The sequence below is a fragment of the Somniosus microcephalus genome, chromosome 1 (assembly GCF_052327205.1).
Source record: "Somniosus microcephalus isolate GS21.2 chromosome 1, FLI_Smic_1.0, whole genome shotgun sequence".
Taxonomy (NCBI): Eukaryota; Metazoa; Chordata; class Chondrichthyes; order Squaliformes; family Somniosidae; genus Somniosus; species Somniosus microcephalus.
The window spans coordinates 110,322,588-110,336,999 of record NC_140987.1 but is presented as its reverse complement, the minus strand read 5'-3'; the positions used below and the strand labels follow the sequence as shown (position 1 = coordinate 110,336,999).

The 14,412-nt window shown below is 45.5% G+C and overlaps 1 protein-coding gene across 2 annotated transcripts in view; it reads left to right on the top strand.

The window, feature by feature from the left end:
- The window catches only part of syk (spleen tyrosine kinase), a 207,670-nt gene extending 194,119 nt beyond the window's left edge, over positions 1–13,551 (top strand). For both annotated transcript variants that reach the window (XM_085984618.1, XM_085984614.1), the window contains 2 exons: positions 9,917–10,029; positions 11,925–13,551. In XM_085984618.1, the coding sequence (XP_085840744.1) occupies positions 9,917–10,029; positions 11,925–12,000 (189 nt within the window). In that variant the 3' untranslated portion in view covers positions 12,001–13,551. The remainder of the gene's footprint in view (positions 1–9,916; positions 10,030–11,924) is intronic.
- Positions 13,552–14,412: the final 861 nt, after the last annotated feature.

Sequence of the window (14,412 nt, the reverse complement as noted above, 5' to 3'; positions counted from 1 at the left end):
AGCAGTGATACAGCCAGTCTTCGGCATCTTGCAAATCTAAAATGGTGCCTCCCGCGCTTTGCCTTCTTCCCCGATTTAACAAAATGGCGCCTCCCGCGCTTTGCCTTCTTCCCCGCTGTTGTTAGCGCTGCTTTCCATGGTTTCTTGCGCGTTAAATATTGATTCTTTTTCTTTTATTATTTTCCCGTCGTGGAGCGGACCCTCTGGGACACTTCCCTCCCTCTTCTTAGGTCCGAACGCTGCCCGGCTTCGAAGCACCGGCCACGCCCTGTGTGCTCCACCCTCTCTCTCTCTCTTTGCTTCCCAACTCGCTGCCCGGCCCCGTTGAAAAGCCACCCGATCAAGCTTCAGCCCGCCGCAGCCCAGGAAGGATCAGAGCACTACCTGCCACCAGCCCGATTAGCTGGGAAACCACAGACCGAGGAACCCAACCTGGCTCTGGAAAGTCTCTCCTGCAAGTTTTCAAACCGATGATTGACGGTCGACGCCCATTTCCCGAGTTTCTTTCGACTCTATTTTTTTTCTTTTCTTCTGGCTCCGACCTTCAACAACGTCGGCTGAGGTGCTGCCGAGTTGCAGGTAAGTTCGTTTCTTACTCGTCGCCAGTATTAAGTCCGTGAATGATTGAGACACGGACCAGCAGGAGTGAAAACAAACAAGTCTTTACTGGTGGAAGTCAATAGTGAAAACTAACAAACAGAGGCTCTCTAGCGCCTTTTATACAGGGGTGGTCACTGCCGGTAGTGCAGTCGGAGACCAGTTATTCTCTTAAAGGTACATACACAACAGGGACCCTTCATCAGAACTGGAAAAAGCTGGAGATGTAACAGATATTAAGCAGGTGCAGAGACGGGGGGGGCGGTGGTTAGGAGGGGAGGAAGGAATAGAAAGAACACCCTGTGCTTTTGTAAGAGGCAGGAAAGATAAAATGTTGCAAATGGGAATGGCAAAAATCATACTGCATGAAAAATGGGGGCAGGGATTATTATCTGAAATTGGTTAACTCAACGTTGAGTCCGGCAGGCTGCAAAGTGCCCAATCGAAAGATGAGGTGCTGTTCCTCGAGCTTACGTTGAGCTTCATTGCAGCAATGCAATAGCCTGAGGACAGAGAGATCAGAGTGGGAGTGAAGCGGTGAATTAAAGTGACAGGCGACCGGAAGCTCAGGGTCACCCTTACAGACTGAATGGAGGTGTTCCGCAAAGCGGTCACCCAATCTGCGTTTGGTCTCCCCAATGTAGAGGAGACCGCATCGTGAGCAGCGAATACAGTATATTAAATTGCAAGAAGTACACGTAAATCGCTGTTTCACCTTGAAGGGGTGTTTGGGACCCTGGACAGTGGGAAGGGAGGAGGTAAAAGGGCATGTGTTGCATACATAGAAACATAGAAGATAGGAGCAGGAGTAGGCCATTCGGCCCTTCGAGCCTGCTCCGCCATTCAATGAGATCATGGCTGATCATCCAAATTCAGTACCCTGTCCCTGCCTTCTCCCCATATCCCTTGATCCCTTTAGCCTCAAGAAATATATCCAACTCTTTCTTGAATATATTTAATGAACTGGCCTCCACCGCCCTCTGTGGCAGAGAATTCCACAGGTTCACCACTCTCTGGGTGAAGAAATTCCTCCTCATTTCAGTGCTAAATGGCTTATCCCTTATCCTTAGACTATGACCCCTGGTTCTGGACTCCCCGGCCATCAGAAACATCCTTTCTGCATCTAGTCTGTCCAGACCTGACAGAATTTTATAGGTTTCGATGAGATCCCCTCTCAATCTTCTAAACTCCAGTGAGTATAAGCCCAATTGACACAATCTCTCCTCGTAAGTCATTCCTGCCATCCCAGGTATCAGCCTGGTGAATCTTCGCTGCACTCCCTCCATGGCAAGAACGTCCTTCCTCAGGTAAGGTGACCAAAACTGCACACAATACTCAAGGTGCGGTCTCACCAAGGCCCTGTACAACTGCAGCAAGACATCCTTGTTCTTGTACTCGAACCCTCTTGCTATGAAGGCCAAAATACCATTTGCCTTCTTAACCGCCTGCTGCACCTGCATGCTTACCTTCAGCGACTGGTGCACAAGAACACCCAGGTCTCTTTGCACTTCCCCTTCTCCCAATCTATTGCCATTGAAATAATAATCTGCCTTCCTGTTTTTGCCACCAAAGTAGATAACCTCACATTTATCCACATTATAGTGCATTTGCCATGTTTCTGCCCAATCACCCAACCTGTCCAAATCGTACTGGAGTTTCATGACATCCTCCTCACAGCATACCCTTCCACCCAGCTTTGTGTCGTCTGCAAATTTGGAGATATTACATCCAATTCCCTCGTCCAGATCATTAATATATATTGTGAACAGTTGGGGTCCTAGGACCAATCCTTGCGGTACCCCACTAGTCACTGCCTGCCACTCGGAAAACGACCCGTTTATTCCAACTCTTTGCTTTCTGTCCGCCAACCAGTTCTCTATCCAAGTCAATACCTTGCCCCCAATCCCATGTGCCTTAATTTTGCACGCTAACCTCTCATGCGGGACCTTATCGAAAGCCTTCTGAAAGTCCAAATACACCACATCCACTGGTTCTCCCTTATCTATTTTACCAGTTACATCCTCCAAAAATTCCAGTAGATTAGTCAAGCATGATTTACCTTTTGTAAATCCATTTTGACTTTGTCCGATCCTGTCACTGCTTTCCTGCGCTTGCACGGGAAGGTGCCAGGTGAAGGAGAAGGGCTGTTGGGGGTGATTAAGGAGTGGACTAGGGTGTCGCGGAGGGAGCAGTCCCTTCGGAATGCTGAAAGGGGTGGTGAGGGGAAGATGTGTTTGGTGGTGGGATCACGTTGGAGGTGGCGGAAATGGCGGAGGATGATCCGTTGAATGTGGAGGCTGGTGGGGTGAAAGGTGAGGACAAGGGGAACTCTATCGTGGTTCCGGGAGGGAGGGGCAGGAGTGAGGGCAGAAGTGCAGGAAATAGAACGGACACGGTCAAGTGCCGTGTCAACCACGGTAGAAGGGAATCCTCGGTTGAGGAAAAAGGAAGACATGTCGGAAGCACTAGTATGGAAGGTGGCATCGTCAGAACAGAAGAGGTTGGACTGGGCCCACAGACAAGAATTAGAAAGAATTTGTAAAACAATGATCTGTCGATGGTAGAACATCGACACCAGATCTGGTGACCTTCCTTCTACATCCTAAGGTTGAATACTGTGGTCTAAAAATTTGGGTGGTTTGCGCCACCCATTAACACCAAGAAATGTCGAAAAAACAGCGGCCAGCGCTCTTCCACCAGCTGGTGACGGCTCCTGCGGCAGGCACCATTTTGCAAGGGCCGGTAGCACTGACAGTAAACATGATCGCTGGAGGGATTTAAATCAACGAAATCATGACATCAGTGAATATACAACACTCACTGGATGCCCGATCTGCAGCATTCGATGTCACCATTCAATTTCCTGGCATGTCTAATGACAGGGAGAGCAGGCATTGAACAGCAGGAAGGAGGCTGCAGCAGCAATATTTAAAGGGATCATCAACAATCAGTTGCACCTGACATGGTTATGCAGTTTGAGTGGCTCTGTGCTACTTTCTGCAACTCCAACAGTTTTCTTTACTTCTTTCAAGGTTCTTTGGTAACAGGGGGTGTTGTTGTAAGTGCAGAACTCATTCATTATTTTTTAAAGGATTCTGCTCACAACACTTGCTCACAGTCATGGGGACTGTACTGGCAGTCGACCTTGCCCTCCAGGATCTACGGCAGGGGGAGTGGAGGCAGCGAGGAAGACGGGAACACGCGCGCAGAGGGAGAAAGAGGATGGCCATGAAGGCTCTCAACAGGAAACCTTACCCACCTAGGATCCTCCGACAGCACTTCTCCTACCTGCACTTAAGCCAGGAGCAGTGTATTAGGAGGCTCCGCTTCACCAAGGAGGTGTTCACAGACTCTGTCACCTCTTGGAACCAGACCTGCAGCCTCAGAGCAGGTCAACGATGGTGCTGTCAGTGGCCCTCAAGGTAACCATGACCCTCAATTTCTGTGCCAGTGGATCCTTCCAGTCTGCAGCAGGAGACATAGCTAACATCTTCCAGTTTGCCGTCCATTGCTGCATCTGGGAGGTCACTGAGGCTTTCTACACCAGAATGGACTACGTTGGGTTTTCTCTAAGCAGAGAGAAGCAGGACAAGTGTGCATGTGGCTTTGCCAGGATAGTGGGCTTCCCCATGGAGCAGGGTGCCATCAACAATCCTGAGATCTTCCGTAACTGCAAAGGCTACCACTCACTTAATGTGCAGTTGGTGTGTAACCACGCTATCCTGGAAGAAGCCATGATGCCTTCAACCTGCGCCAGACCAGTGTGCCAGCAATCTTCCAGCCACCATAGCAAACTCGAGGGTGGCTGCTCAGAGACGAGGGCTATCTGCTCTGCACCTGGCTCATGACTCCCCTCCGCAACCCCAACACTCGTGGCCAGAACTGGTATAATGAGGAGCCATGCTTCCACCAGGAACATCATCGAGCAGACCATCGGGCTACTAAAGCAATGGTTCCACTGCCTTGGCCGCTTGGGAGGAGCCCTCCAGTACTCGGCGGAGCGGGTGTCCCATTTTGCGGTGGTCTGCTGCAAGCTTCACAACTTGGCCATCATGAGGGCGCAGCCCTTACCACCAGGGATTGCGGGACCACCTCAGGAAGAAGACGAGGGAGAGGAGGATGAGGAGGAGGATGAAGAGGAAGAGGAAGAGGAGGGAGGAGGGAGGTGGCAGGCAGCCAATCGTCCATTTGGACAGGCTGTCCATGAACGGCTCATCAGACTCCGATTCACATGATTGAAACCCCAGATCCCCGTAGCTCACCGCAACCACATCATACCATCCTTGTCTCATGGAATATCACAGCGTCCTCCTGAGCACAAAGCTGAAATGAGAGACACCACAAAAGATTCCAAACCAAATGAACACATTTATCAATAATCAAATCACATATATTTAAATTAATACTATTAATTAATCACTGTTGTGCAATCCCTTGTTGAGATTAGCCAATTTGTTGATGTTAGCTTATCTCTGGTCTTTTAGGATTGACCGCAAACCAATATGGTGGGAATATTGTGTTTAATCAGAGTTTAAGACAGAATATAACACACTAGTTATACAGCAAAAAACATACGATTGTGACAAGCTGCTGGTACCGATCCCAATAGGACAGACAGCTGGCATGTACGAACAGTTCCCCAGTTTACGGCCTTTCTCCCTCTCGTCTAGAACCTCCAAGAATGGGTTGAGTTCGCTCCCGGAAGAGTGTTAGACCAGCCCCACTCTTGTATGGCTCTCCCCTCCACCGTCTGTGCTAAGGGCTTTTCAGGTCTTTCTCTTACACTCTCTTTTAGGGGTGGGCCTGATGTAAAATATGGACAGGACCATTTAGCCTGTAAGGGCTCTTCCTAAACAAAGGTGTCCAATGGCACGCCGAGTTCTTTGTCTAAACTTAGGAGGTGAAGATCCTCCCTCTAGGAGGGGTCTTCACAATCATTACACATGCTTTATTGTTTATACATTTTGAAGGCCTACCCATTGGAATTTCTCTTATCTCCCTTGTCCCTATCCTCCCTAGTTTGGAATCAAACATACTATTCTCGGCCATCAGATGTTCATAACTGCTTGTTATCAGTTATTTATGTTCATGCTGTTCATGTAGCGTAAGCTATGCAAAACTAACTATTTCATTATCAGACTATTGTACCATGGAATGAATCATTAAATTCCCAAAGCTATCTTCTATTCTATTCTCATACACTGGTTAACTTACGCATTTTAAAGCAGTTTTGCTAAACAAGGTCAAAATTCTAACTTAGCATTATAATATGGTTATTAGCAATAATGGAAGAAACATAGGCATTGGGCCTTGGTTGGTCAAATTAAAGATACATAAAACAACGTTCCTAGCATACAAACAGCAGACCGCTAGCCTGGAAACAAGGTCATAAGAACATAAGAAATAGGAGCAGGAATAGGCCACTTGGTCCCTCGAGCCTGCTCCGCCATTCAATAAGATCATGGCTGATCTAGGGCTCAAAGCCACTTCCCAGCCCACTCCCAATAACCCTTCACTCCCTTACCTTGCAAAAATTTGTCTGCCTCCACTTTAAATGTATTTAATGACCCAGCCTCCGCAGCTCTCTGGGGCAGAGAATTCCACAAATTTACGACCCTCTGAGAGAAGTTCCTCCTCATCTCAGTTCTAAATGGGCGACCCTTTATTCTGAGACTGTGCCCCCAAGTTCTAGATTTCCCCATGAGGGGAAACATCCTCTCTGCATCTACCCTGTCGAGCCCCCTCAGTATCTTATATGTTTTGATAAGATCACCTCTCGTTCTTCTAAATTCCAATGAGGCCCAGCCTGCTCAACCTTTCCTCATAAGTCAAACCCCTCATCTCTGGAATTAATCTAGTGAATCGTCTCTGAACTGCCTCCAATGCAAGTATATCCTTCCTTAAATAAGGAGACCAAAACTGTACTCAGTACTCAAGGTGTGGTCTCACCAATACCTTGTACACTTGTAGCAGGACTTCCCTGCTTTTATAATCCAACCCCCTTGAAATAAAGGTCAACATTCCATTTGCCTTTTTGCTTACTTGCTGTACCAGCATGCTAACTTTTTGTGTTTCATGCACAAGGACCTTCAGGTCCCTCTGAACCGTAGCATTTTGTAACCTCTCCCCATTTAAATAGTAGTTTGCTTTTTTATTTTTCCTGCCAAAGTGGATAACCTCGCACTTTCCCACATTATACTCCATCTGCCAAATGTTTGCCCACTCACTTAGCCTGTCTATATCTCTTTGCAGATTCTTTGAGTCCTCTGCACAACTTGCTTTCCCACCCATCTTTGTATCATCTGCAAACTTGGCTACATTACACTCGATCCCTTCATCCAAGTCATTAATGTAGATTGTAAATAGTTGGGGTCCCAGCACCGATCCTTGTGGCACCCCATTAGTAACCGTTTGCCAACCAGAAAATGACCCATTTATCCCGACTCTCTGCTTTCTGTTAGTTAGCCAATTTTCTATCCATGCTAATATATATGAGCTCTTATCTTATGCAGTAACCTTTTATGTGGCACCTTATCGAATGCCTTCTGGAAATTCAAATACACCACATCCACTGGCTCACCCTTGTCCACCCTGCTTGTTACATCCTCAAAGAACTCCAGCAAATTTGTTAAACATGATTTCCCTTTCCTAAAACCATGCTGACTCTGTTTGACTGCAGTATGTTTTTCTAAATGCCCTGCTACAGCTTCCTTAATGAAGGACTCCAGCATTTTCTCAACGACAGATGCTCGGCTAACTGGTCTATAGTTTCCTGCTTTCTGTCTCCCTCCTTTCTTAAATAGGTGTGTTACATTAGCGGTTTTCCAATCTGCTGGGACCTCTCCAGTGTCCAGGGAATTTTGGTATATGTGACCGTCATATGTGACCGTCACGGTGCAAAATGTTATAACATCCGGTGGGAACCAAAACATAAGCAGATTCTAAGCATCTATCTAGTTATTCTAATACTTGTCACCATTTCTAATACCATCTTGTTAACACAGCATTATTCGCATCACAATTTTATCCACATAACCATATACATTTTGGACGCCACTGATATCTAACACCTTAGTGCCTGATGTTCGGGTGCCCTTTCCTGTCCCAGTGCTGATACGCAGTGCTCCCCCAGTGGCTGCAGCATGGCTGGTGGAATGCTACTGAGTTTCCATGCGGGAGACTTCAGATGGCCTTGCAGATGACCTCGAACAGCTCTGAAGCTAGAAGGCCTGGCTGTTGACTGCACCACCTCCGCATGGGTGGCAGCAGCCTGTGCTGACTGGCTGATAGGCAATGGCAAGGGCAATGGCGGAGTAGCAGTGGTGGGAACGGGAACACTGTCATCCTGAGAGAGGACAGCAGGGTCCTACTCCACTGACCCACTGCCACTCCCCAGGGCGGCGCATCAGCAGTACTAACAATCTGTTGGAGCACATATTGCTGGCCTGCTGCAACAACCTGCAAGCTCCGGTCGACGGTGGTAAACCCAGCTACAATGGCAGCAGTTAGAGCTTGCGTGGCTTTAAGCTGAGACTGCATGAATCAGTCTGAGCTTGGGTGAGACTGCATGAGAGCAGTTGTGAGTTCCGATAGCACCAAGCAGAAACTGCATGAGAGCTTCCACTGCAGCACTAAGACATTGGGTCGCTTCTGCCTGCAATGGAAGCTGTGACATCACCCATCATGCTCACCACCACGTCTGGGTCGACACAGTCTCTCTCGGAGTGTACCGTCATTTCCAGGCTGGAAATCCTGGGCTCCATGCTCTGCGCAATGTTGGAGGCAGACTCTTTCACGTTCCTTGACATTGCCAAGAGGCTCTCTGGCAGGCTTGACATTGCACCCATCAATTCTGTGAGCATGCCTATCACCCTTCTTCTGAAGGCCTCCCCATCGAGGTCTTCATCTGAGTCCTGTGCAGCAGAATTCATGCATGAACTCGCTCTTCGGGGAGCTGGCCCCTGGCCTTGCTGCAACCCACTCGTGCCCGGTGTCTCACCCTGTGCAGATCCCGCTTCTACACTAGCCTCTGAAGTTCACCTACATTTCATTGTACTGCACTTGTGCACTAACAATGACAATAAAGTTGATTATTATTATTATTATTATTAGTGCCAGTTTCTGAGCTGGTATCTGCAAGTAACAGATGCAGTGACATGATATCTTCTTCCTCCTCTTCTTTCCTCCCCCTCCCCTCACTCTCTCTAGTGCCCTTGGAGACAGGCTTCTCAGGTGCTTGTTGATTATCTGAAAGCAGAAAGGCACAAGAGTCAGGTTATGGTGAGGGGAGTGGAGTGGGAGGGGCGGGGGGTGGTGGGGGGGGAGCCAGAAATGCATGCATACAGCATGAGTAGCTTGAAATTGAGAAAAAATTATGGGATGAGGGGGTAGTGGGATGTGAGAAGAAGGATTAGGAATGAACATACTGTTGTTGTCCCCAAGGGATTCAACATCGCCGGTTGCCACGGCATCGAAAACGTGGCACCCATTGATCTGGAGTACTCCAGCTGACTTAGTTCTTGTGTGTCTGCCTGGCCCCGCCTGTCTGTTGCTGCCCATGGTGATTATGTGCCAGCTTGGCCTGCAAGAGAAAGAGAAGTGTTGAGTACAATGTGTTTGAGTGATGTGCCTGCTATAGTTGAATAGCTGTCAGTGTGTGCAAGGTGTGAGATGTGGGTGTGATTGCAGCAGTGGTAAGCTTGTGAGGGTGAAGTGAAGCTCTGATAGTGAGGTATGGGTGGTGATAGGTAGAGATCGTTGGTATGTGAGTGCTGGGAGTGTGGCGCATTGAGCAGTGTGTGAGGCTTGTGGTGCAGATGGTGGGATACGGCATTTACTAAAACCTTCACTCACCTTAACCATCCATGTGAGGTCGTTAAACTTCTTCCTGCACTGGGCGGGACCACAGTGTAATCTGTGACATGGTCCGCAATCTCACACCACATGGTTTAGGATGTGTAGGGTGAGGGCCTTCTGCCAGTTTACAGGTATAGGACCACCCACCTCCACTCCACCCTGAAAATCAATACCTCTAGAGCTTCATCTGGAAACCTGTGGGCTCTCTCGAGTTAACAGAAAATGCTGGAAATACTCAGCAGGCCAGGCAGAACTGACGAAGGGTCATCGACCTGAAACGTTAACTCTATTTCTCTCTCCACAGATGCTGCCTGACCTGCTGAGTATTTCCAGCATTTTCTGTTTCTATTTCAGATTTCCAGCATCTGCAGTATTTTGCTTTTGTACACCTGTCTAGTTGTTCATTATATTTGTTTACAACATGTCTTAAGAGTCTGTGTATGTCTTTGATTTGTCTGTACAGGGAATGAAAGGCCAAGAAGTATTACAAATGATCGAATCGGGCGGGCGACTGGATGCTCCAGCCAAATGTCCTGCTGAAATGTATGAATTGATGCGAGAATGTTGGACGTTTAAGTGAGTCCTTTCCCCTTGTTTCAGTTGAATTTTTAATCTAGCATAAATCATAAGCTATGTATGGGTGACTTTTTTTAAGCAATGTTATATAGACCTTTGGTGGGTTATTATACAACCTCTGCTTTCTTAGGTTATTCTAGATATTGCTGATTAAGAAGTATGAAGTGGTTCTCCATTATCCTCTGATTTAATTTATAGGAAGTTATTATCACATCTACAGTAGTTGCATGATACAAAACTTAAGCATATTCTGAGGGTTACAGAGGAAGTTAATCACTCAAAGGGTTTATTAATAGTTACATATCTTCTTCTGTTAGATATTTGGAACAATGGTAAGGTGTTCAGTAAAACTCCTCTGCTGTTATAAAGTCAATAATGCATTTGGAATAATCAAGTTACCGACTTTTTTAAAAGACAAATTTTACCTGAATGTGTTAATTATGAAGAGAGGAATTTCTATCCCACTGGGTATTGAAAGTCAAGTCTAGCCTAATCGTAGGCCTCCAATGCACAGGCATCAAAACTCACTAAAAGAAAACCCCAGAAAAATGAAGAAATTGTACACTTAGCTGCCACTGGGGCTTTTCCATGGAAAAAATGGATGGAATGTTTCCTTCGTGAAATGACTGAATAATCTCAACCCAATTCCTAGTGGGCATGGACCCATAGCACACAGTGGAAATTGGTGGATAATTAAGATGGCCTAGCAGGACTCTCTTGGGTTACTCAGCTCCTGCCAGCTAGATCAGCTGCTATTAGAACAGTTAATCTATCAGTTGGTCTATCAGCTCAAAGTTTCCTCATGTGCCCACCCATGGCTGCAGTCACTAGACCTAAGAGAGTTAGTCACAAATACTCCCCTGAAAGTCCACTAACACAGAAGTAAGGCAGCATGAACCCATCTCTAGCAATCCTGCATCAACCAAGGTTCCATTCAACACCTTTGCATGGCACCTTCATGTAACAAAGCAGCCCAAGCCTCTTTACAGGGAGAGCAGTGAACATAGGAAAGAAGTTAGAAGAAGTAACTAAAGGCACAAAGAAGTAAGAGTTCTTTTGAAGACTCTTAGGGGGTGAATTTCTTCAGGGGCTCTTCCGCTCATCAGGCCTAAACTCAGGTGGAAGAGCCCAGAAAAACATTGTAGACGCTGTGTAAGTTGCCTTTCCGGGGTTTCCACAACACTTCACCTCAAAGGCTATGGGGTAATTTTCAACTTGTATCATAGTTGTAATTGGGCAAGCTAATTGGCCATGTCTTTTGGGTCCAGCAGGATTGCAGGGGAGTTTTGAGTCAGCTGTTCAAGCACCAGCTGATCTTACAGCAGATGCAGCGAAAACCCTCTGGCAAGCATTATCCATGACAATTTTCACAGATAATAAAGAACATAAATAATGGGACTCTTATACCATATACCTTACTACAACAACAACAACAACATGCATTTATAAAGCACCTTTAACTTAGTAAAAGTCCCAAGGCACTTCACAGGAGCGATTATCAGACAAAATTTGACACTGAGCCACATAAAGAGATATTAGGACAAGCGACCAAAAGCTTGGCCAAAGAGGTAGGTTTTATGGAGCTTCTTAAAGGAGGGGAGAGAGGTAGAGAGGCGGAGAGGTTTAGGGAGGGCATTCCAGAGCTTAGGGCCGAAGGCAGCTGAAGGCACGGCCGCCGGTGATGGAGTGAAGAAAATCGCCGAGTGACAACTTACCACCATCGGTCCAAAAATCTAGCGCAGATTGTAATTTGATGTCATCTATTCAATCTGCCAATAGCAGGAGTCAGAACCTACAGCTGGGGAAGGCTTTGTGTAAATGAAGTGACAAATCTGCTGCCAGGTTAACTTATTTCGAAGTATAGTTATTGTGCATTTTCTCTTTTGTCTCTCCAGAGCTAATGAACGGCCAGGATTTGTCACTGTGGAACACAGGCTGCGTGCATACTACTACACTGTTTCAAAGGAATAGAATGCTTAATACGTGTAATAATCTCTCAGTTACTTTTAGACAGGACTTAAAAAGATTTGAATTTTCTATGCTATTCATATGCAAGTTATACTCATTGATCAACATGAAACTGCCTCATTACATTCTATATATATCTAAGAAAGGTCAAAAATTGGGAGAACAGGAATTTGGGGTGCAAACTGGTTATTCCAGGATTCCACCTATTTGCTGTTGCTCTTTAAATTCCTGTAGGTGGGACCGTGATCTTCCACCCACCTCGAGGCAATTTGTCTGGGGTTGGGTGGTTTCCACATTATTGAGGGAATGTGGCCCTTTATGCCCTCAGTGGATCTCCTGCCAGCTTCAGATCTTAAGAAGGTCAAAGCCTTTGCTAGGGAAAGGTAATTGGGATTTGGGACAGGGTCTCCGGCTTGGGGCTAGGGTAGTTCCATTCTGCTGCACTTGCGCTAGCTAAGTGAACCCCAGGATGCCATTATATTTAGTGGGATGGTCCTTATATTTTAATTTGTCATGGTACAAAGCATCCAAAAGCACTTTCATTTCTGAGTCAGAAGGCTGTGTGTTCAAGTCCCATTCCAGGACTTGAGCAGGTAATCTAGTTTGACACTCCATTATAGTAGTGAGAGAATCCTGTATTATTGGAGGTGCCGTCTTTTGGGTCAATTGTTAAACTGAGGCTCTGCTGCTGGTACTAGTGGTTCAGATGGACATTAAAAATCCCATGGCACCATTTGAGGAGAAGGAGGGAGTTTTCCCAGTGTGCTGGCTAACACTCTTCCCTCGATTAACACCACCAAAAATAGATTAATCTCATTGTTGTATGTGGGATCTTGCAATGTGCAAAATGACTGCTACTTTTCCTACATAACAACAGCCATTGCAGTTCAAAGTAGTTCATTGTATGTGAAGTGCTTTGAGACATTTCTGAGAGATGTGGTCAAGAGCTATGCAAATGGAGTTTTTGGGCAGGATTTTAACTTGGAGACACGCAGCCTCATTATAATATTTAAAGTGCCAACCCGCCTCCTGGGAGTGGGTTGGCTGCCCGCACCCCGTCCCACCTCCGCTAAAACCAGAAGTGAGCGGGTTGGGGTCGGGATTCAGATTTCTACCACTTTAATCTCCCACCCGAACCAAACCCGCCTGTTTTTGGGATTAAAATTCCCCCCAAATACTACAAAATAGTGCTTTATTGAAAAAATACCACTTTGATTAAAAAAATTACAAGTAGTTAAATTGGCAGTCTAATGTTGGTCAAATGTTCAGGCATTAATATTCAAAACATTACAGTTAAGCATTTTGTCTGGTTATTTTTGGGCTAGATTTTCCATCCATTGACTAAGAATAGACACATAAATCTAGCCTATTGGCAGGGATACACACAAATGCACTCATAATAGACAAAGCAAACACACTGATCATCTTTTTAACTTTTAGATCTTTAGTTGATGTTTAAATGGAAGATCCAATTTGTCTGACTACAGTGAAATGACAACAGAGCCTAATATTCTTCCGATAAAAACAGAAAATGCTGAGATACTCAGCAGGTCAGGCAGCATCTGTGAAGAGAGAAACAGAGCTAATGTTTCAGGTCGATGAAAGATCATTGACTTGAAACGTTAACTCTGTTTCTCTCTTCACAGATGCTGCCTGACCTGTTGAGTATCTCCAGCATTTTCTGTTTTTATTTCCGATTTCCAGCATCTGCAGTATTTTCTTTTTGTACTAATATTCTTCCTGCAGCCTCCTGGCATATTACATGTGGCTATCATAGTTTTCTGCTATAAAAACAGAAAATGCTAGAAATACTCAGCAGGTCAGGCAGCATCTGTGAAGAGAGAAACAGAGTTATCGTTGAAACGTTAACTCTGTTTCTTTCTTCACAGATACTGCCTGACCTGCTGAGTATCTCCAGCATTTTCTGTTTTTATTTCAGATTTCCAGCATCTGCAGTATTTTCTTTTTGTATTGTTTTCTGCTATTTTGATATAATTTATTAATTTGTATTGTTTGAAGCAATGAGAATTTTTTTAAATATCTGTTGGAAGCCAATAATTCACCAATTCAGTTGGTGAAATTATGCTTTCAGTACTGCAAATAGCAATCAAACATTTTAAGATGAAATGGCAAGAGATATTTAAAACTTAATCATTAATGAATATTTGTTTTTACTTGTGGACAGTTCTAAAGTATACTTCACCGAGGTCCATGTAACTGTGGTTTTTAGTTCCAAATTGATATATGCAATATTCAAAACTGATTAGACCACTTTACATGGCCCTTCAGGAATTCTTCTTCTTATAACATTTGTTTTTCATTGCTTATTTTATTTTCTCAAAGGGGGACTGTCTTCTTAGTGATTGGTTAATCGCTGAGTCATACGAACATATAATATTGACGGGCAGGAAAGGA